At 44.7% G+C, this 23,114-nt stretch overlaps 1 protein-coding gene across 11 annotated transcripts in view; it reads right to left on the minus strand.

The window, feature by feature from the left end:
* Positions 1-23,114, minus strand: part of R3HDM1 (R3H domain containing 1) — a 536,983-nt gene that overhangs the window by 186,237 nt on the left and 327,632 nt on the right. For all 11 annotated transcript variants that reach the window (XM_078681804.1, XM_078681797.1, XM_078681794.1 and 8 more), the window contains 2 exons: positions 22,076-22,324; positions 19,965-20,088 (listed from right to left, as the gene is read on the minus strand). In XM_078681804.1, the coding sequence (XP_078537930.1) occupies positions 19,965-20,088; positions 22,076-22,324 (373 nt within the window). The remainder of the gene's footprint in view (positions 1-19,964; positions 20,089-22,075; positions 22,325-23,114) is intronic.

A 23,114-nucleotide genomic window follows, 5' to 3' on the forward strand; every position in this document is an offset into this window, starting at 1 on the left:
TAATCTACACATCTTTGAAGAAAAATTAGGGTTGGGAACCATAATAGGTCTTTATACAATTATTGCAGAACCTATTGTGATCAGGAGTTAGGAAAAGAAATTAAAAGAGCACATGAATTTCCATTTCATGAACTTGCAGAAAAATCTTAATGAATAATGTTTTCCAGTGTTATACCCAACGTGGTCTTACTTAAAACAGTGCATGTGTTTGTACGACCTGCAAAGGCACAGGACTACAAATCATTGCGGGTATCATAAAAAAATTAAACTGAATGTTTTCCCCGTAAGATTGTATTGAATAGGAAATCAAAATGACGAATGGAACTAGTCGTGCTGGGACCATGACACTGGTACAATCAAAGATTGCAGTGATTCAAAAAGAGTAGCACATTTAGGTCGCATAAATTGATTTGTTTTTATTTTTTAAGCAAATATATTCAAATTTCTATGGGAAATACACATAAGGTGCAAATGAAGGAATTTTCTTCATGCGTGTAAGTGCTAAAAGTGCTATTTCTGGATAAAGTTTATTATTAATGTGCTATACCTTGGAAACCTTTCGGAGTTCAAATGTAAATTGTTTTCAACTTTATTTCAAAAAAATTTTTATTGGAAATTTCAGGGTTTAGTAGTATACAAAACAGAAGTAGCAGTGTACATATAATCCTTACATGACATTTTATATTATGCAAAGAGGATATAGCGTGAGTATTCGCCTAGAAAGGCTATAGGTCCCTCGATGATGTTCATGGTGCTGGAGGCGGTCTCTAAGGTATTGTGGCAATCAGCCGTGAAGCCTTCTAGGCCGGGCACCTGAGATGATAGAATACAGTAGGGAATGGAAGGAAATGAAGTAGGTAGGAGGAATAGGAGCAGAGTAAGGAGAGAGAGCAAAGGATAGATGTAAGAGGTAAGAGGAAAAGTGTACGATAAGAGATGTGCGAAGTAGGGTGGAACTCCACGATGCGGCGTGGGCAATCATGGAGGTTTATGGGTTTTGAAATATATATCTAGTGAGTTCCAAAGTTTCCTATGTGAGGGGCGTCCTGTTGTGTTTTGCAGAGAGATGTTGTCAGCCCCTCGAAGGTTAATCACCCAGTTTAGCCAACAGGCAAAGCTTGCCTTCCTTGTGTTTTTCCAATTGGTTAGAATGACTTTCACGGCCGCCATGAGGAGGAGGTCAAGGAGGGCCCTGTCGGTTTCTGGGATTTGGTTCTCCTTTGTAGAGCCGAAAACAAGATAGGGTAGTTCTTTGGCAGGTGATATATTAAATACTTTGCGGATGAAGTCAAATACCCTATCCCAAAATGTTGCGACGCAGTCGCATTGGAGAATGAGGTGGTCCAGGTCTCCTTCAGCCCTCTTGCAGTTCCAGCAAAAGGCGTCAGGGCTGAGTTTGTGTGCGTATAGGCGGGACGGTGTCCAGAAGACTTTATGCATGAGCCAGAATTTGGTTTGTGATAATGTAGGGCTAATTTTATGGCTCGTGCAAGCTTTCCACGCCGCGGACCACTCCAGCTCTGAGATGGAGAAGGAGGCGAATGACGACCAGAACTGTGTTGTTTTGGCATTTAGCATGGATGCTTGTGGGCTCAAGAGTTAGTACAGTCTCGAGACCTGGTGGCCGATTTTATTTAAGGAGGAGAGGAGTGATGGGAGAGCCGGTTGTTTGGATGTCAATCCCGCTTTTGTAAGAGCAGTTTTGATGTTAAGGAATATGTAAAAGTCGGAACTATCTAACCCGAAGGTCGATTGGATTTTTGTAAAGGGCAGAGGATAGCCATTCTCATAGAGTTGGTGGGGGAAAATAATTCCTTTCTCAATCCAGGTTGGTTTGAATAATGGTTTACTTTTGAATAATGGTTTACTTTTGTAAGTTATTGAGGGGTTTTTCCAAATCACTTCCCACCTAGATTTTCTTATCGATGATTCTAGCAGTTTATCTATTCTTAGTAAAGCTATTTTGGTGTTAGTGAATATGGGTTTCGAGCACGGGAGTTGATTCGCATTCATTGATAAGATCGAGATGGGAGGAATGCCCTCCAGGAGCGCTTTTTCGATGTCCAGCCACACCGGTGTATAATCCACTGGGGGGGGACAGCCAGTAGGATCCCTGTTTCGCTAGAAAGGCTATTTGATATCTCTTAAAATCTGGGAGATTGACTCCACCGATGGGTTTATCTAATCTCAATTTTTTTAGGCTGATACGTGCTTTTTTCCTTTCCAAATGAAAATGTTAATCATTTTGTCCAACCGATTATGAAAGTCTTGGGATAACATCAAGGGGAGCATGGTAATTAAGTAATTTACTAGTGGTGTAATCATCATCTTGATGGTCTCTAGTCTGCCCCACCAAGTGATGAATCGGGGCGACCATCCGTCTAGTTGAGTTTTTATTTTCTCTAGAGTAATTTTTTCATTGTGTTGGAGAGTCTCTAAGATGGAACTTCCGAACTCTATACCAAGGTATTTAATGTGATTGGTTTGCCAGACTAATCCTGAAGTACCTAAAGATTCCTTAGTAGTGAATACATTGAGGGGTTTTACCTCAGATTTATCGTGATTCAGTTTATAGCCTGACTGCTTAGCGTAGGATTCTATCGAGTTCATCAGTGCGGTTATAGAGGTTTCAGGCTTCTCAGTGACTATCAGGATATCGTCTGCGTAAGCCGCAATTTTAATGTTTTTATCTCCGAAGGTGATGCCACTGATATCTGCATTCTGTTGTATGTCGCGGAGGAGAGGTTCCAGTGCTAGAAGGAATAGAGCGGGAGATAAGGGACAACCCTGTCTGGTTCCTTGTTCAAGACGGAAAGGTTCCGACAGCGAGCTGTTAATGGCAATTCTAGCCGAAGGGGAGGCATACAATGACATGACCATGTCGATAAAGGTGTCACCCATGTTGAATCTGTGCATGCATTGGCGGAGGAAGGACCACGACACCCGATCAAACGCCTTCTCCGCGTCCAGGGTGATTGCTATTGCAGGGGCATTCGATATTTTCGACTTCTCCAAAACATGGCATAGGAGTCTCGTATTATCGTTCGAAAGGCGGTGTTTCAGGAACCCCACCTGTGAGTTATTAATTAAGGAAGGTAGAACGGCGTTTAGTCTGCTTGATAAGGCTTTCGCGTAGATCTTGCAGTCCAAGTTTATGAGGGATATCGGCCTATAATTCTTAGTGAGTAAAGGGTCCTTCCCCTCCTTAGGTATCACTATTATAGTTGCTTCACTCATTGTGGGGGTGGTTCTGTTTGATGTAGAAAAGGATTGGAACAATTTGAGGAGACGTGGGTTAAGTTGTTCCTCAAAGGTCTTATAAAAATTGGCTGTGAAGCCGTCAGGCCCTGGAGCTTTATTGTTTTTTAATGTTTTAACGGCGTTCGAGATTTCTGATATGGTCAGTGGCGCCCCAAGTTTTGCTTTGTCAGGGTCGGATAAGCGTGGGAGTTGGATAGAGTTTAGATAATTGTTACATTCTTCCCTATTGAATTGGTTGTTATTCTTGTATAGATCCTCGTAAAAGGACTGGAATGTACGGAGAATGTCCTTCTGTTTGGTTTTAATGGTATTGGACTGATCTCTAATAGATGCTATATGGAATTGCTTCCTTTTGTGCTTTAGATAGGAAGCGAGGAGCTTCCCTGCTTTGTTACTGGCACATAGCCTTAAGGCCTTGAATTTATTAATCCACACTCCTGCCCTTTTACTAAGGGTAGCGTTGTATTTATATTTCAAATTGGTCAAACGGTCGATGGTATCTTTATTATTCAGATCAAGGGAGTGTTGCAATTCTAGCTGTTTGATTGTTTTCTCTAAAGCGTCTAGTTCGGAATTTAATTCTTTATTCATACGAGCTCTGATACCTATCAGCGTACCCCTTAATGTGGCCTTAAACGCGTCCCATACTAAGGCGGGATCTGTTTCCGGCTGTGAGTTTATCTGGAAGTATTCTTCTATGCATTGTTCAATGCTTTTCTTATTCTCTGGCACTGATAAAATCTCATCATTGAAGCGCCATCGTCTGGGAGGGATAAGTGAATGTGAGCCTGCCAATTTCATATGGATAGCTGCATGATCTGACACCAATATGGGGGCTATGTCCGTTTCATCGATGAGGTGTGTGTGCGAGTCAGATATCAATAAATAATCTATTCTTGAATAAGAGTTGTGGGGAGGGGAGTAGAAAGTATAGTCACGGCCATCCGGGTGTTGGAGGCGCCATGAGTCATGGAGGTGGAACTTGGAACAAATTCTCTTCAGTGCTTCATGTGCGCGTGGGGGGTGGTATGTACTCTTGGATTGCCTGTCTAGCAAGGGATCTAGTGGTAGATTAAGATCTCCTCCCACCACTAGGAGTTCATCTTGAGGAATATTTTCAAGTTCTTTTGATACATATTCCCAAAATTCAGGCAGGTCAGTATTAGGGCCATAGATATTTGCAATATAGATATGATCCTCGTCTCTTTGCAGATGTGCAACACTCAGTCTACCTTCGGAGTCTGTTGAGTGTGATACCAGGGCTAAGTTGGATTTTTTAGCAATCAGGGTGATCACCCCTCTTTTCTTTTGGGTCGATGGGGAGCAAAGTGTCTGCGAGATCCAGTTTTGTTTAAGGTTGTCAGCGTCCGTCTGGGATAATTTGGTTTCTTGCATGAGAATTATGTCTCCTTTAGTCTTGGCCAAGTAGTCCAGAATTTTTTTGCGCTTAACTGGGTGATTAAGCCCCTTAACGTTTAGTGAAACAATATGTAAAGAAGTTGCTAGTTTCTTATCTGAAGCCATGGGTATAGATTCAGTGTAACGTGGTCGTGGGGAGTAGCGTGCATCTCTGCACGCACAGATACATTGCATTTACAATACTGTAATTGTCATCGATGGGCGCCGAGGAATGATCTGGAGTATGTGGCACGCATCGTGGTGGTGATAGGGAAAAAGAAAGAGAGAAAGAAAGGAAAGAAAGAAGAGTGAAGAATAGGACAGATATGTTGTTTTCAACTTTATACCAATTAACTATTTGTATTCATTAGTTTCTGAAACCCACTAAATATATGTGCTGTTCAGGGTAACAAGTCAGCACAGAGTGATGCATAGAGATTTGACGTTGCACAGGCTAAAGAGGATGATGCATGAGGTTGAGTTGATCAATGGGGACGGAAATTAAAACTCACAATGAAAACGCGAAACCAAACACAAGCTAGAAGACATTTACACATATTACATGTTTTCATTGCCTAAGGTGGCAGGCAGAGGTACCGGGCTTAGAGATGTAAGGCCTGCTTAAATAACAGGACAATGAGGGAAGAAGATAGCTTTTCGCTCCAATGTTACGATCACTTGGCTAACTTTCCTTTGTACTTTTTTTTACGTAATATCTTAGTTGCTATTGAAATTCCAGATGTGCAGTCCATCAGATTTCCCACAGTATTTCTGCTACAGATCCAGGTATTAAAATTTAGCAGTGTGAAATATAACTCAAATCTCAACCCCTGCCTGAAATCCATCAACCCTCAAGACACCTGCGCTCTGCTTCCCTCACATTCGTGCACATACTCTCTGCATCCACCGAAGCTACAATGCAGGACAATCCTCCTACTTCGCCACCAAGTCATTGAAAGAACCTCTCTTTCACCTCTGAATAGCATCCTCTCTTCCGGAAATCAGAAAGGGTTTCAAGACGTGGCTCTTCGACTGATCCCAGCAAGATCCTAGTGCCAGGATACCCTACCGGGTGATATCACATGACCTGTCCTTTTCTCAATAGGCAATGACTAACCCATTTATCAATATCTGGTTAAAGTATGAGAGAACAGTGTATATGAAGGTATCTGCAGAAGAAATGGTGAGGTACTTTACAAAAAAATCCTGAAAACAACTGCTCCCTCCACATTCCATTCAGGATCCTAGATTTCTTCAAATGCATGAAGTTTAAATCCTGCTGTTTCACACGCATGGTCTTACAAGGAGCACCGTTATACTGAATAGCATTAACATGTGTCACTTTAAATGCTTAGGAACAGCAGAAGTGTGGTATGAAAGGTCATCTTAAAACAGGTGATTACATCTGTGGCCTAACTTAGGGTCCGACATACATTACTAGCAAACTCATTTTTTCAGCTACACCACTTGCCACGTTTATCTGGATTTTGCTTCAAACCTACAATTAGACTAAGCTCCACCTACAGCAGTATCTGCTTTTTCACTGGAAACCTGAATAAACAGAAATTCTCTGCCTATATCCCTTTGGCGCCATCTAATGGCAATACATTATAATTGTAGCGCCAGGATCAATGGCTTGCTTGGTAAACTAATTTGCGGTTTACTTATCCTCTCATCTCGATGAACCCGAGATTATGAGTCCCGACCTGGGACGGCCTAGCTACCGGACATTGCAGTGAGCTGGAAACGGTGGGGTCGGCTTCACTGCCGCGGGGGACGGTTTTGTTGCTGGGGTCCTGCTGCCACATTCCTACTAGCAGTGCTTCTAAATAAACAATGGCAAAACCTATAGTTTTAAAGCGTACTGTGAAAACAGTTGTTTTTGAGCTGTTTAGTTAGAGCATCTGCAAGTAGGAACATGGCCGGCAGGGCGCCAGAAGCAGAACCAGCCCCCACTGCAGTGAAATCGGTCTCCACTCTCCCAGTCCGCCGAAAGGCATGGTGTCCGGCAGGCCAGTCCAGCCCTGGACCCGACCGCACCTACTGGTGCCTCTTATTAAGGTAGGCCACTTTGGATGATGCGGATGGAGGGTGGTGGTGCACTCAGTTATTGGACTAGCATGCAGTCAATAAATGAGGTCAAAAGGTATCACCGACTGTTTTTCAAAGCCCCTTTTGCATCTAAGCAGCAAACCAACAATACCATGTTACAGTGATTGAAACGCACACCTGCACACAGTCTTGAATTGGGATCAAACATCAAGGCTCTGGATTTTCTAGGTCATAAAACGAGGTGCTGAAGGTGGCCAAGGTTTGAAATAAGCGCATGTTGTGTGTGGGATTCTTGGTTATCACCTCTGTGGGTCATTTTTTCCCCAACATGTGATAGAAGTAGTGCTAACGAGCATTTGCAATGCAATAGGTCTCGCACTGCGAGATTTTGAGCTAATGGCTTTGTAAATGACGATGCCTTTTATTTATATGTTTAAAAAACAACACATAAATAAAAGGCATTGTCATTTACAATACCAATAGGTCAAAGTTTCTAAAATGCGAGACCTATTACATTGCAATTGCTTGTTGTTTACAAGCGTCCCATGCAGCGCTTTGACGTTACTAGAGGCCACGCCCCTTCTTTAGACGAGCCGTGTCTAAAGAAAGGTCCACGGCCATTATTGGAGTGAAAGTGCGGTATGGGGCGCCTTTACCCAAAAAGCATTTGTTTGCCAAGTTGAGAAACAAATTCTTTTTTTGTAAAAGTTCCCCGTCATAATCATAAAGTTCTAGGGTGGTCTTGGTTTCTAAGAGCATAATTTATGCAAGGACTCCAGTCAGCTCAGGCTTGTTCACATCTCCCAGCTGCCATTGTTTCTTCGCCTATGGTCACAACACGAATTGGGGGAACAGTCACCCAGGAGAGTGTCTGTCCCTGGCAGTGGGTGTGTTCTGGGCTAGCCGAAAGTGAAACCTACAGGTTTGAAGAAGACAACATTGGACCTCTTGTGGTCAGAGCTGGATGCCTGTGCCGTTGAAATGACCTGCTTTGTTAAAAACAATCTAAGGTTTCCCCAAAGAGACAGATGAGCATCTTCCTTCTTTCTGTTCAGTGCTCACAGACTTCCGGAGCAGACCAGTTTGAACTGGTCATGGGGTGTGTTTTTTTCTTTAATCTAAGCCAGACAGAGCATCAACGGAATTCAATGTCTGCTAGGTTCTTGGTCCTTTAGTGCATTTGATATGCTTGTGCACAGAACTAGTCACACTAGTTCTGTGGATCCCCATAACAGCATTGCTAGAATCCAGGACCACCATTGAGTCGTCATTAAAAGCTTAGGATCCCTGGCCTAAGCAATTTCTATGATTTGAACCTCAAAACATATCACAAAAATACAAAAACAAGCATACACAAAACAAATGCTCACATTTTGAAATATTTTGTTTTATTCACAACCAAATATAGAAAACATTTTAAGATTTTCCATTTTGCTTCTTTATTTGTATATACTTTATTCATTTTAATGTATTAATGTTAATATAATTTAATTTTGTCGAACAGTTTCGGACCCCTCGAGTTGGCCTCGCAGACCCCTGGGGTCCTCGGACCACAGGTCGAGAAAAACCGGCTCCATCTCATGGCCTGTTGAAGATTGAGCTCTTCAGCTTTTAACCACTGGACAGCTCTATTAGGCAGGTTTGTTCTGGGAGACTCGCTCAAAGATGTGAGCGACAAAAATGAGGTCTGGTTTATGAATGGACTCATAGTTGTACTAGACAGAAATGAAGCCGTTAGGGACAGTAGAGCAGTACACATAATATAAAAAATATATTATACATGACACATTATTACATCTGAGTAACCAAAGCAGTCATAAGGGCTAACCAATCACTATGATTTCGGTTCTCATAATTAACAAGCAGCATCTTTACCTTATTACTTAATGCCACAAAGGAGAAACGTTATAAAAACTGAATGCAGACACATTCCAATTTGCTAGTCCCGGACTAAAGCATACATTGGCAAAGTCGGTGGGTCTGGCTTTTATGGGGTAAAGCATATAAACACAGGCATGCTCAAATGTTATGGCAGCAGTAGGGGAAGTGACAGTGTTCATTTACGTGGTGATAATGGTTCAATTGCGGTTGTAGTAAAGGTGCTGATGGTGGCAGTGGTGATGTGATAAAAGTGGTAGTGTAGTAATAGTGTTAGCGGTCAAGGTGTTAATGTTATCAGCTGGTAGTGGTAATGGTAATGGTAAAGGCTACTGAATGAAAAATATGTAAATAAAATAATACTCCTTTCTGTATACAATGCATTAATTAGATTAAATAATTATGATGAATGAGCATACTTGCTTTAAGTAAAATTATTAAATAGAAGGTGGAAGTATACGTAAAACGTCCACTAGTATGAAGTGAGGAGGAAATACTCCTCAAGGCGACGCTGAAGCTCAAACTGTGTATTTGAAAATACTGGTAGCGAAAGTTTCAGAGAGCTGCACTGCCAAGCCACAACTAAAAATATGCACGTATAGGTCTGACACTAGATACTTTTTAAAACGTATACCAAATATAGATATTACAGTCAACAAATATGATAAAAGTAAACAGGGAGGCACGCACAGACACAGGGAGGCACGCACAGACAGACGAGTGCATTAGTAATAATACATTTGCCCAACTATTGCTGTCCTGGAATATAGCAGGACTTAAGAACAAACTAGTGTCCCTGGACTGGTTAACTTTTATTGACAAGTATACAGTAATATTACTCCAGGAGACCTGGCAGACGGTACCCCAGTTTAGGCAGGGCTACTTGAACTTTTTCGTACCTGCAGTCCATACTAAAAGAGGCAGGCCTATGGGAGGCCTAACCACCTGGATTAAGCAGGATGATAGGTATAAAACTAAACAAATACATTCTAATTGCAATGATATCCTTATTGTAAAGCTACAATGTCCTGACTGTAGAGATTTACTTGTTTTCAATGTCTATGCCAGGGGCAAACCAGGAGGTAAACCCTCCGAGACTGTCACAAAGCTGGGCCAACATTTTGATACATATAATGGCAAGGTAAACTTATTGGTAGCAGGTGATTTTAATTGCTCTTTTGAGCCCTTGGATCAAACTGACATTGAACTTACCAAGGGAGAAGATCGCAGCTGGCAGATTCCTCAACTGACCGTCCCCCCCATCAAACGGTGGACTCAGGCTACTCTTCAACTCAAAGCCCTATGCCTTGAACAGGGCCTTAGGGCCGTAAATGGCAGGACAAAAACAGACAAAGAGGGAAGACCTACATTTGATAATGGGGTGAGTACTAGTCGGATAGACTATATTTTAGTCAACCTAGAGTTCTGGTCATTCATTCATGATATGGCTATTATAAAAAGAATAGAGAGTGACCACAACCCCCTTAGTTTAGAGTTAGAATTATTTAAAGCAAAGGACGCTGTAGCCGGTCCGATAATTATTGACATTTTCCCCACAAACGATACTAGGAGATTGAAATGGACTGAGTGCCTTCTGAAACAGTAATATATAATTGAAATGGACAAACTAGTAGCAAGCGCAACCACAGAGCTCCAGGGATGTATATCTGATGGTGATCTTATGTCCAAGGTTGTTCCAATTCACACAACACTTTTTACAAGTCTTAGTAAATATTTTATTAAAGAGGTAACTGGCCTACAACGTAACAAAGAAAGCAGGCAGAATCTTGGTACGGTAAAAGTTGTAGGGCTGCATACAAATTACTTGCTGCAGCAGTAAGATTGAAGAACAGGGATCTAATACAAGATGCAAGACGCAACTATAAAATTACCCAGCAGGAAGCTAAAAAATCCTGGGATGAAAAATATTGGGAAGAGCTATTTGAAGCAAGCAAGTCGAGAAACATGGTAGGTTTCTGGGACTTGGTAAAATGGGGTAAGGGGTGTCACAAGGCCGACCCGCAAAATTCTGGCCCTCCTGAATCGTGGGCGTCGCATTTTAAGACTCAGTTTGCATGCCATGATTGGGAAAAAGGGACAAGGTGTAATACCATCCTTACGATGTAACTATTACTCCGTTGCAATTCAGCTTGAAAGAAGTTGAATATGCCTTAACTACTGTCCCTAAAGGGAGAGCTCCAGGACCGGATATGATACCCGCGGATCTCTTTTTACATGGCAGAGAGGTCTGGCCACCGTATATACAGCTACTTGCCAATGCAATCGCCAAAGGCTCCCCAATTCCAGACATCTGGAAGGGAGCCGAAATAATCCCTATCTTTAAGAAAGGAGATCGTGCTGATCCCGCCAACTACAGGCCAATTAGCCTGATAGCCTGTATCCAGAAGGTGGTGGCTAGGCTCGTGCTGTTCAGGATCCAGAATTGGATAGACGACGCAGAGGTTATGTCACCACTGCAAGCTGGCTTTCGCCCATTCACGAGTACCGTGGATCAGGTTTTTAGATTTGCTATTATTTATTGGAAGTGGGTAGTTCTTGGAGGAGGCACCCTATACGCAGCCTTTGTCGATTTGAAATTGGCTTTCGACTTAGTGCCGCGCACAAGGATGTGGAGAGTTCTTCAGGAGCAAGGCATGCCACCGGAACTCCTCGCTCTCTTAATTAAATTTCATGATAATAATTTTGCGCAGGTCCGGTGGGGGAGCAAGGCCAGACCACTGACAAATTTCCAACTCTGAGAGGAGTAAGACAAGGGTGTGTCTTGGCTCCGACATTGTTTACGTTGTACATTAACAGGGTTATTGATTATTATAAGGACTCATCTACAGATGCTCCAAAGTTAAATGGTGTCCCGATACCCCTGTTAATGTTTGCCGACGACACCCTTTTAATTTCCAAAACACAACAAGGACTCCAGAGAGCAATTGGGTGTTTTGAGGCTTTCTGTATAGACTATGGTTTAACCATCAACTTATCTAAAACAAAATTCATGGTCATGCACAGGCATAAGATTGTGAAAGGAAGGGCACTAATGAATGGAGAGCTCCTTGAGCAGATCCAATCTTTTAGCTATCTTGGAATTACTTTGGGGTCTCGATTGGAATGGAAACCCCATATTAATCACTTATCCACTAAACATGCACAGCTGGCAGGAGTGCTCTTAAGAGAACTACGATCCTCGGCTACACAACCAATAGCTCCAGCCCTAAAAATGTACAATACTAAAATACGGGCTTCTGTATTATACGGGGCAGAATTGTGGGGGCCATATAATATCTCGGCCCTGACAATTGCCCAAAATAAGTTCATGAGGGGCCTGGCGAGGCTTCCCCCATCTACACCGCTGATACCCCTCTACTTAGATATGGGCTGTCAGAGAATTCAGGACGTTGCACGATTTAGACCGATTGCATACTGGCGGAGGTTCTGGGTCACCCCAGAACTCTCTCAATATGCTCAGGCTCTATTAGAAACTAGAGACATGGACAAAGGAAGTAGAATACCTTGGTTCAGAGAAGACAGGTTGATCTATAAAGCTATGGGTCTGGGGGACTTATGGGATAATCCATTACAAAATACCTTCCCATCACGCAAGACCCTAAAAGGAGCTATATTGGGCCATGGTAATTCAAAGAGATTTCCAAAAGTGTACTGTTCCTTCAACAACTAGAGATTTCTTGGAGCACAAACACATACCGGCCTACGAATTGTACTGGGATGTCATAATCATTCCTGAGGATAGGAAACGGTTCCACCAGTATAGGGTGGGAACTCTCCCAATTAACACATTCACTAGCAAATGGTCAACCAGTAAGGAGTAGTTTCTGTCCTGTAACTCCAGTTCTGTAGTAGGGGTATCTCTGTTATAGTCATAATCTAGTGAATAGTCCCGCCCATGTGCGTGGACCCCGGAGCAATCAAAAATAATCTCTTACAGTGTCGAAAAATGCAGAAATGCACAGACACTTAAGAGAGAATTTAAAGACAGATAATGCAGCCTAAAAACGGCTACACTGTCCAGTACTTCAACTAGAAATTCCACCATAAAATCCACAAAAACAGCAAAGCCTGTGCAGATTTCCCTTGCTTTAACAGCAAAATCCCTCAGGAATGATAGAGAGAAGGACCTGGACAGACAAGCCCCATAGGCTGCCATTATGTGGCTCAGAACAGGATACTGTGCCTTTAAGAGAACTTCACAGTATCCCAGAATGCCCTGCAGGTCCGAGTTACTTTCAGTTCTTTTTGAAGGCGTAACACGCCAGACCTGTAGCATTCCGTACATGAATATCTCTCTCCACCGGGGAGGAGGGCGGGCGCTTATGACTATAACAGAGATACCCCTACTACAGAACTGGAGTTACAGGACAGAAACTACTCCTTCTGTAGTAGGGGATCTCTGTGTATAGTCATAATCTAGTGAATAGAATGGCAAGCCCATCCCCACACCAAGCGGCGGTGGAGAACAAAGAAATTACGCCACTATTGTGCGAACAGATTCCGCAGCGAAGCCTGCCCAACCTGAGCGTCTGCCCTGGCATCAGCGTCCAGGCAGTAATGCTTAGCAAAGGTATGGACCGACTTCCAAGTGGCCGCCTTGCAGATCTCTGCAATGGGAACATTACGGAGCAATGCTGTCGTGGCAGCTTTGCCCCTGGTGGAATGAGCCTTAGGTTTGCCCCCTAAGGTCTTATTAGCTTTGTAGTAACACAATTGTATGCAGGACACAATCCACCTCGAGATGGACTGCTTAGAGGTAGCAAGACCCGTCCTGACTGATCCATGATTGATGAACAATTGGTCTGACCTACGAATATCTTTGGTTTTATCCAGATAAAATTTCAGCACCCTCCTAACATCCAGGGAATGCAAAGCCCTTTACGCTGGAGAGGAAGGACTCTGAAAGAACGTAGGTAAAGTTATAGTCTGGTTGATATGAAAATCAGAAACAACCTTGGGAAGAAACTTAAAGTGAGTACGCATAACAACCTTAGCAGCATGAAATACAGTATAAGGTTCTTGGCAACGCAACGCCTGAATTTCACTCACCCTGCGGGCCGATGTAATGGCCACGAGGAACGCCGCCTTCCAGGACAGGTGCTGCAACGAAGCCTTATGAATAGGTTCAAAAGGCCCCTTCATCAACCTGGACAGCACCACATTCAAGTCCCATGAAGGCGAAGGAAGCCTGACAGGAGGGAACACTTTCTTCAAGCCTTCCAAAAAGTCCTTGATCACAGGGATCTGGAAGAAGGAAGTCTGTGAAGGGCATTTCCTGTAGGCAGTCAAAGCAGCCAGATGAACCTTAATGGAATGGACATTAAGGCCAGACTGCGCCAGATGAAGTAGATATGGAAGGATGACATCCTCCTTGCATGTCTTAGGGTCATAGTTCTTGGACTTGCACCAGATGCAAAACCTCTTCCACTTGTAAGCATAAGAAGTCCTAGTGGAAGGTCGCTTAGCCTCCTTCAGTATGTCCATACAATCCTCTGGGAGATTCAGATGGCCATATTGCACTATTTCAGGAGCCATGCCGCCAAACTCAAAGACGAGAGGTTGGGGTGCACCATCCGCCCCCCGAACTTCGTGAGAAGGTCCGGCCTGCACGGCAGCTTCATGTGAGGAAGGAGAGACCGGTGAAGCAGGTCCGTGAACCACCACTGTCTGGGCCATTCCGGGGCAATCAGTATCATCCGCGCCCTGGACTGGGACAGCTTGAAGAGAACCGTCGGAATCAGGGGAATGGGTGGAAAAGCGTACAGAAAGCTGTTCGACCAGTCGATCCATAACGCGTTCCCCAGCGTCCCCGGCTGGTAGTACCTGGAGGCGAAGTCTCGGCATTTGCTGTTTTCGGCGGTGGCGAACAGATCTACGTTTGGAGTTCCCCACCTTGCGAAGACTTCTCCTAGTACTTCGTCGTTTATGACCCATTCGTGGTTTTCCTGAATCAGCCTGTTCAGTTCGTCTGCCTGAACATTCTGCACACCTGGCAGATGGGTGGCCGTTATCGACAGTCCACGGGCCAGAAGCCAGTGCCAGATCGCCTGCGCCTCCTGTGACAGAGTGCGGGATCTCGAGCCCCCCTGCTTGTTGAGGTAATACATCGTTGTCGTGTTGTCCGTCTGTACAAGCAGAGAGTTGGTCTGAAAGGACGGATGAAAGGCCTTCAGTGCCAAGTGAACAGCTCTGAGTTCCAGGAAATTGATGTGGTACGTGGACTCCGTCGGGGACCACGTCCCTTGAATCTGTAGGTCTTCGGAGTGCGCTCCCCAGCCCTGGAGAGAAGCATCCGTCACGATAGTCTGAGTGGGAATGTCCTTGTGGAAGGGAACCCCTTTGAGGAGATTCTCCGCTGAACACCACCACTTCAGAAACTGAAGAGCATGTAGAGACAGTCTTATCTTGTCGTCCCAAGATCCTCTCCTCTGGTCCCACTGATCCTCCAAGCACTCCTGCAGCGGTCTCATGTGCAGCCGCGCATGTGGCGTCAGGAAGATACAAGAGGCCATCGAGCCCAGTAGAGAAGACACCGTCCTCACAGTAGTAGATGGAGTCGTCAAAAGAGCCTGAGCCTTCCGAAGGAGTGATAACCGTCGCTCCTCCGAAGGAGACACGCTTGCTGACAGCGTATTGATGGCGGCTCCCAAGTACTGAATGCACTGGACCGGCGTCGGGACCGACTTGGAAATGTTGATGTGCAACCCCAGCTTGTTCAGCAGAACGCACGTCATCTGGAAGTGTGCTTGAGCTTCCGAGAAGGAGGAGGCCTTGATCAACCAATCGTCCAGGTACGGGTAGACAAACACCTTGTTCTTCCTCAGGTGTGCCGCTACCACTGCCATGCACTTCGAGAGCATTCTGGGCGCAGACTTCAGCCCGAACGGAAGTACCGTGTACTGATAGTGATTGGTGCCGACTTGAAATCGTAGGAACTTCCTGTGTTTGCATGCAATGGGCACATGGAAGTATGCATCCTGTAGGTCTACGGCACATAGCCAGTCTCCCTGTTGCAACTGAGGATAGATCTGATGCAACGACAGCATGCGAAACTTTTCTCTGCGAATCCACTTGTTTGCCTGTCGCAAGTCCAGAATGGGCCTGAACTCGTTCTTGTCCTTCTTGCGGACCAGAAAGAACCGGGAGTACAGACCTCTTCCTCTTTGAGACAGAGGTACGTCTTCTATCGCCCTTTTCCTTAACAGGATATCGGCCTCCGCCTGGAGCTCGCGCAGCTGATACTGCGAGCTGACCGGGGGAATCGATGGAGGAGGGCTGGTGAACCGAAGACTGTATCCATTGCAAACAATATTCAGCACCCACTTGTCCTGAGTAATTTTTCTCCACTCTGCCAGAAAAAATTGAACGCTTCCCCCCACCGGAGCGGGTAACGGACGAAGGGGAAGTAACCGCTCAGGGTCGAGACCCGGCCGGGCCCTTGTTCGTGGTAGAAGACTGCTGTCCATCCCTACCCCTCTGGCGTTTCTGGAAGGGTCTCCGGAACTGCTGCTGTTGTTGCTGCTGCTGTTGTCCCGAAGACTGTCCTCTTCCTTTCCCCTGCGAGCCGAACTACCGTTGGAACTGGCGGTAGGGTTTCTTGTCTTTGGGCTTCTCCAAGCCCACAGCCGTCAGGGTTTCCGCCTCGGCCTTCATCCGGGCCATTTCGTCGTCTGCGTGTTTCCCAAATAGCGTCTCACCGGAAAACGGCAGATTGGCCACTCGCTGTTGCGCCTCAGGCTTGAGTGATGCAAGTCTGAGCCACGCATGGCGGCGTTGGTTGATACCGTGGCAGTAGCCATGTGCGGCCAACAGGGAGATATCCGCCGCGGCGCTTATGGCCTGGTTCGAGACCAGCATCCCTTCCTTGACGATTTCCATGAAGTCCTCCTTCCTGTCACGCGGGACAAGGTCCGCAAACTGTTCCATGGAATCCCACAGCGCATGGTCGTACCGTCCTAGCAATGCCGAGTAGCTGGAAGCCTTCATAGTAGTGGAAGTAGTCCCACACGCCTTCCTTCCAGCCGAATCAATCCAGCGGCTCTCCTTATCCGGAGGCACGGTGGATGACGGGGAGGTAGAATGTAATTTCCTGGCCGCCGTCACTATCACTGAATCTGGCACTGGGCCCATCCGTAGGAAGGCCGGGTCCGAGTCAGGCGCCCTGTACTTCTTCAGAAGTCTGGATGGAGCTGCCTTCACCACCGCTGGCGTAAGAAAAAGCTCTTCCGCAGGTTCGACCAGTCCTGGCACCAACGGCAGTAGAGGGCGAGACAGGTGCTTCTTGCGCAAAGTCTCAAATATCACGGACGTCGTAGGTGTAGGAGCCGTCACCGTGATACCCAACTTCGCAGCCCCCCTCAGGAGAACCTCCTGGAATGTACCGATGTCGTCGATGGGAGACACCCTAGTCTCCGGGGAATCCGACAAAGTAGGCGAATAGGAACGGGTCCTAGAGGTAGTACGGGACCTGGACCTCCTATGGCGATGTCTAGATCTCGTGGAAGACCTGTGTCTACTCCTCGATCTGTCTCTCCGCCTGGAGCGCGACCTCGATCTTCTAGGTCTGAGACGTTCCGCCGGTTTCCCCAGGGCGGACGTCTTGGGCTTGGGTGGTTCCTTAGACTTAGGAGTCTTCTTAGGAGGAGTCGGAAGCCTGGGCAACGAGACCGACCTCGGTGGAAACGGAGGCGGCTTGTCTGGCACAGGGGTCCTAGGTCCTGTTGGAAGTGGCGGCAGAGGAGGCAACGGAGGAGGGGTGGGAGCCCTCGGAGGAAGACCTCTTGGCAACGGAGGAGGAGGCGGAACAGTCTTCTTCGGAGTATACACCTCCGAGTACACTGATCCTGGAGACCCGCCATCCTTTCCGGACTGAGGGGAGCCCCCCACAGTCCTAGGCCTGCCTGCACGACTCCTCGACGTCGAAGAATGGTGTTCAGGCGTCGAACGTAGATCCCTCGACGTCGAGCGCCCCTTCGGCGTCGACCGTCTTCCATGCTTCGGCGTCGAACGGCTTCTATGCCTCGACGTCGATCCCGACCATCTCGACGACGATCCTTTATGTCTCGACGGCGAACTTTTGCGCCTCGACGGCGACCTCGACGGCGACCTCTTGGACCGCCTCGACGGCGACCTCGTCCGCCTCGACGGCGACCTCGACCGCCTCGACGTCGACTTCTTCCTCGCCGGAGATCTCTTCTGCCTCGACGGCGATCTCTTCCGCTTCGACGGCGGCCTCGACGCCGAGGATCCCCTCGACGACGACGATGTCCTGTTCGTCGACGGCGATCGGCGGTGTCGCCGCGACGGCGAGCGCCGACGCCGGGCCCGTCGACGCCGATCACTCGACGTCGACGCAGAAGACGACGACGATGAAACCGTCACTGGGTTCGATGGCGGCCTGTGCAAGTCCCTCGACGTCGACGGGTGACGTTTTCTCGACCCAGAGCCCTGGGGAGACTGGGAACTGGCCGTAGACCTCCCTCTCGACATCGTGGTCAGTGCTACCGACCCAGACAGAGACATTTGCTGGACTTCCTGCCCCTGGGGAGCCCCCCAGAGGCCTCAGCATGGGCAGATGAAGCCCCTCCAGACCCACCTTGCGCCTTCAGCCTTCTTTCCTCGAGGCCCTGAAGTCTGATCTTCATTCTGTCTTTCAGGGTCCTGCCAGAGAAGCCTTTGCAGATCTCACACTCCTCCGGAACATGGGAAGAGGGCAGGCGGAGGATACACACCTCATGAGGGTCTGACTTAGCCATCTTCCTGGAGCACTCCGGGCATTTGTCAAATAACGAAGGCATATTTGACATTAAAAGAGTGCAAAACACCAAGAAGAAAAGCCCAAAAGTACTTAGAAAGCACTTAAATCGATTTTACAGTGAAAAACACCAATAAACCCTTGAAAAGGGAGAGCTCAATGCTCCAGGGTCCTGCTTGCAGGAGCCGGAAAAAAGAACTGAAAGTAACTGGGACCTGCAGGGCATTCTGGGATACTGTGAAGTTCTGGAAAGTTCTCTTAAAGGCACAGTATCCTGTTCTGAGCCACATAATGGCAGCCTATGGGGCTTGTCTGTCCAGGTCCTTCTCTCTATCATTCCTGAGGGATTTTGCTGTTAAAGCAAGGGAAAAATCTGTACAGGCTTTGCTGTTTTTGTGGATTTTATGGTGGAATTTCTAGTTGAAGTACTGGACAGTGTAGCCGTTTTTAGGCTGCATTATCTGTCTTTAAATTCTCTCTTAAGTGTCTGTGCATTTCTGCATTTTTCGACACTGTAAGAGATTATTTTTTATTGCTCCGGGGTCCACGCACATGGGCGGGACTATTCACTAGATTATGACTATACACAGAGATCCCCTACTACAGAATGGTGTTTTGTGCCCTTTCTGCACTACCCAACCAGAAAGCTTAGCTCACGTCCTCTTTATATGCCCTGCGTATAAATCTCAACGCTCTAAGTGGCTTTGGCCAATATGCATTCAGAAAGGCATCAAAAGAGGAACAGAAGCGCTAAGGATTTTAAGAACGGACTGTTCCGAGAGTTTAGTAATCGCAGTGGCCACATTTTTTAATTGGATGTGGGCAATTCGTAGGAATAAATTAAAATCAGTGAATACCCCACCAGTTTAATCCTGTTTTAAATTTTGATTGTCTAAATATTAATGTATTGTAAATTCTGTATTAATTCTAGTGTGTTTTAATCTTAATATATAATATTTATGGTTTTAGTTGATGTGTACGGAACAATCAGTAGACGGGATCAACTCAGTAGAACTTATAATAACATCCTTTTGATCTTGCAGCACATAAGCTGAAATAATTATTCACACATTCTATCAATGTACTATGGAATTGATGCTGTGTTTTTATTCTTGTTGTTTCTTTTGTGTTCTTTTTTTAAATATGTTGTCTTTTATCACATGTAGTCAAAATAAAGACTTATTTGAATTGAATTGATAAAAGTAAAATAGCGATCAATTCATAGCATTGTTAAAACAATGACACTACCATGGTGCCCGTAAAAACCTGCTATGTACCTCGATAGCCACAATAGCTAACAAAACACCTCGCAACAGTTATAGTATACACCTGAACAGAGTATGTATAGTCAAAAAATATATAAACACAAGGTCATTCATTAAGACTCCAGTCCTTTACAATCCCACTTTTATAAATTGGAATCACAAATACTGATTTACTATTAAAAAAATAAACATACCTTATTATACACTACTTTTTAAGTTTTTAGAAGCTTTTTCATACAACAATCAGAGAAATACTTATCTAGAATTGAATGAAAATATCCTCCAATAGCTTTTGTTAATTTGTATTTACACAATAAAAGATAAAATAAACTGACCTGTTTGCTGCGTCGGTTGTGGCAGTGGTTGTGTTTGCTGAGAGTTAAAATGGACGGAATTTACAGGCCGATATTGTTGACTAGAGTGAGGATACTGGCCAGGAGCACAGTAACAGCCTGACACCTAAAAAGAAAAAAACATTTTTTTATGCTTCTATTTGTTTCCTTCTTCAGTGTGCATTGTAGAAACCAATTCATATGATATCAGTTCTCTAAAAGGGTGGAAACAGAGAGCACCAACACACCTAAAAATAAAGTGTAAGGGAATATACAAAGGAGGACTGCTGAAAATCCAAGATTAGAAATACAAAACTGCTAATGACAGATTTTTGTATTCTAGTCCCAGCACCAAACCATTCTCATGCTCATCTACATGGATGTATTGTCTCGATTTCTGCAACCACAAAGTCCCTCTTATAAAAAACGAGAATACGGCACGCATATTGTGCACAGTGCCCCCGATCCAGATTACATATCCTGACGCCGAGGCTTGCTTACAAACAGCGAAGCAGCCCCCCCCTCCCCACAGACAAGTGGTGATTTATTCGTACCCGCCTCAATACGAAATATTTCGCAATACCATAAGACCGCGAGTGATCTCCACGCCGGCTGGCGGTAAGAGATTACGTGCTATCGCCCTGAGTGTGGCTCTCCATCTCAAATAAAACAATGGACGTAGGGGGATACCATTAGAAATCTTCTTTTACGCAGAAGTCCTAGCGTTATCTGCATTACTAATTGGTGTGGTCCTGAGGAGAATCCCAAGACTGTTGGGACTTGAAACGCGTAGACCATCGTTCTGCCAAATCATTTCTTTGTTAATGAGTTGTGACAGTGTCACATTGAATTTATATGATGTACTTGTGTTCAAATTAATGAAGTTGATCATTACTAGTTGTATATAGGAAGTAACATTTGTTGACAACTGGTTGGTTTGGCATACCAGGTGCTCCCCATCAGGCTTATTGATTTACCCCTGTTGTGTGTGCATCTACTGGGTTGTATGAAAGAGGTATGTCGTGTAAAAGTATATGTGTTTGAGTGAATGAAGGTTTGTGTGAATTGTTACCAGTCCCCTTGTCCTTAAATTATTACCCCTTTGTTTTTTCATTGAAAAATTTGTTAAATGTTTTATGAGATAAAAATAGTGCATCTTTTATATAAATCAGCTACTAATGAGCTTCTAAATGTGTATGGTTTATGCATTTAGGTTAAATATTTCTGACTGACAATCCGTACTGACATTTCTCTTGTTATTTAGTTTATCTGGCTCAGCCTTACTGATCAGAGCCTTACCCGTTTTTGGTACACCCAAAAAGCAAATGTCACAAAAACCTAGATGTACTCCGAAATGAAACCTCTGGATGGTAAACAGAATAGGATAGACCTGGTGGCTTAGTAGACTAATGCGTTCACTGTAGGAGCCTTTGTTCGACCTCATGGTCACAGGTTGAAATCCTGGTGTGTCCTCTCAGCCTTTCATCCTTCGGAGGTCAATAATATTACAACCACTGAGCTGGGTAACAATATACATCTGATATTTTGCCCCAAGAAACCCTTGGGGAATGTGCGCTTTACAAATACACGTTATGTTAAGTTAGTCCCTGAATATTGTGGCTATGATCTCAGAAGGCTGCAGAGAATTCCAATTGAGAGGCCTATGGGATTATTAGCCTGTGGGGAATACTATTATAGTCAGTCTTCTTACCTCCGATGAGAAGTAAGAATAGGATAATACTATTTGTTACTTCTTATGAATAAAAATAGCCTTTGAACACATCTTGCCCACAATTCTAAGACTCATGTCCAGCTCCGATGGGAAAATGTCACAAATTAGGTCTGTCTAATCCCACCATATAATCTTTTTGTGCACAACCAAATCCTTAAAACCGACAGTCATACTCACTTTACCACTGATTTGAAAATCTGCTGTAATCGTAAGTGGTGGCCCACACACGTTGCTAATGCAGCAAAAGTCATTACTCAACTCCTGTACACATTAATCTATCGTCAAACGCAGAGAATGTTGAGATTGCTGCTAAATGTTAGACATTAAGGGAAATCATTTCTTAATCACAACTGCACAACATAGTATAGGTAAACCATTGCACCTGTGGAATAGATTGCTGCATGAATCCCTGCTGCTGAAGGGCCTGTTGGCTGACAGGATGACCAGAGGTAGAGTAGCCAGAAGAATGGACAGATTGGTTGGTGGGTGCAGGTGCCATCATGAAACCAGACTGTTGAGAAGGTTGAAGCACTACTGTAGACTGGTACATGGGAGGATGAGGATCAGAAGATTCTGCAGACGGCTGCCGGGAGAGACTCATATGGCTAAACTGGTTCCCTAGGGTATCTGACTATATTGAAAAAGAATACTTAATTAGATAACATAGAAATACATTCATATCAAGAAAATAAGCAGCATATACGCACTGTAAACAAGCAGAAAACAAATGCCACTATTACCAAACTCAGGAGACAAAAATGTTGTGGGTGATTTTCAAACTAAACAAATTGGTTACTTAAAACGTTAGAAAAATTGTATTGTAGGAAACAGTCATCTCGAGAATTCATACTGCTGTTTTCACATGCACTAACATCGAGGACAGAAGAAAACCCTTTAGAGACATTCGGCAACGTATTTTTCCTCCAACACTGCCTACTCGTACAGAAAAACTTCATTTGAGCACTTCAGATAAATTCCAGAAGCATTCCGCATAAAATAAATGTAACATTTGCCTTCCATTCATAAACTGGTGGTTACATAATGTGCAGTTTGCATAAGAGTATTTTACAAGTTCACAATGCACCCTTTTGCTACTTAGTAATAAGGGATTGGGAGGATAGATTTTAGTCCAAACCATATAACAAAGATTTTCTTAACAGACTAAAAACAGAGGAAGTGCATTGTGAGACCTGTGCAAAAAGAGTTTTTTTTGTTTTGTTTTGCCCTGTTGCAAACACTATGGACAAGGTAACGTTTAGAGCAAGATCGTTTTTGTCCACTTCATTTTAAAGGAAGTGAAAAATTGATTTACTTATTTCCCCCCCCCATATTTAACACACTGTGATGTGTACTGTAACTGCAGCATCAATTCCGGACAGCATAACACCTTGCACAAGGAATCTTACATTACAGTCCTAAAC

Source organism: Lissotriton helveticus, chromosome 3_1 (assembly GCF_964261635.1).
Source record: "Lissotriton helveticus chromosome 3_1, aLisHel1.1, whole genome shotgun sequence".
NCBI lineage: Eukaryota > Metazoa > Chordata > Amphibia > Caudata > Salamandridae > Lissotriton > Lissotriton helveticus.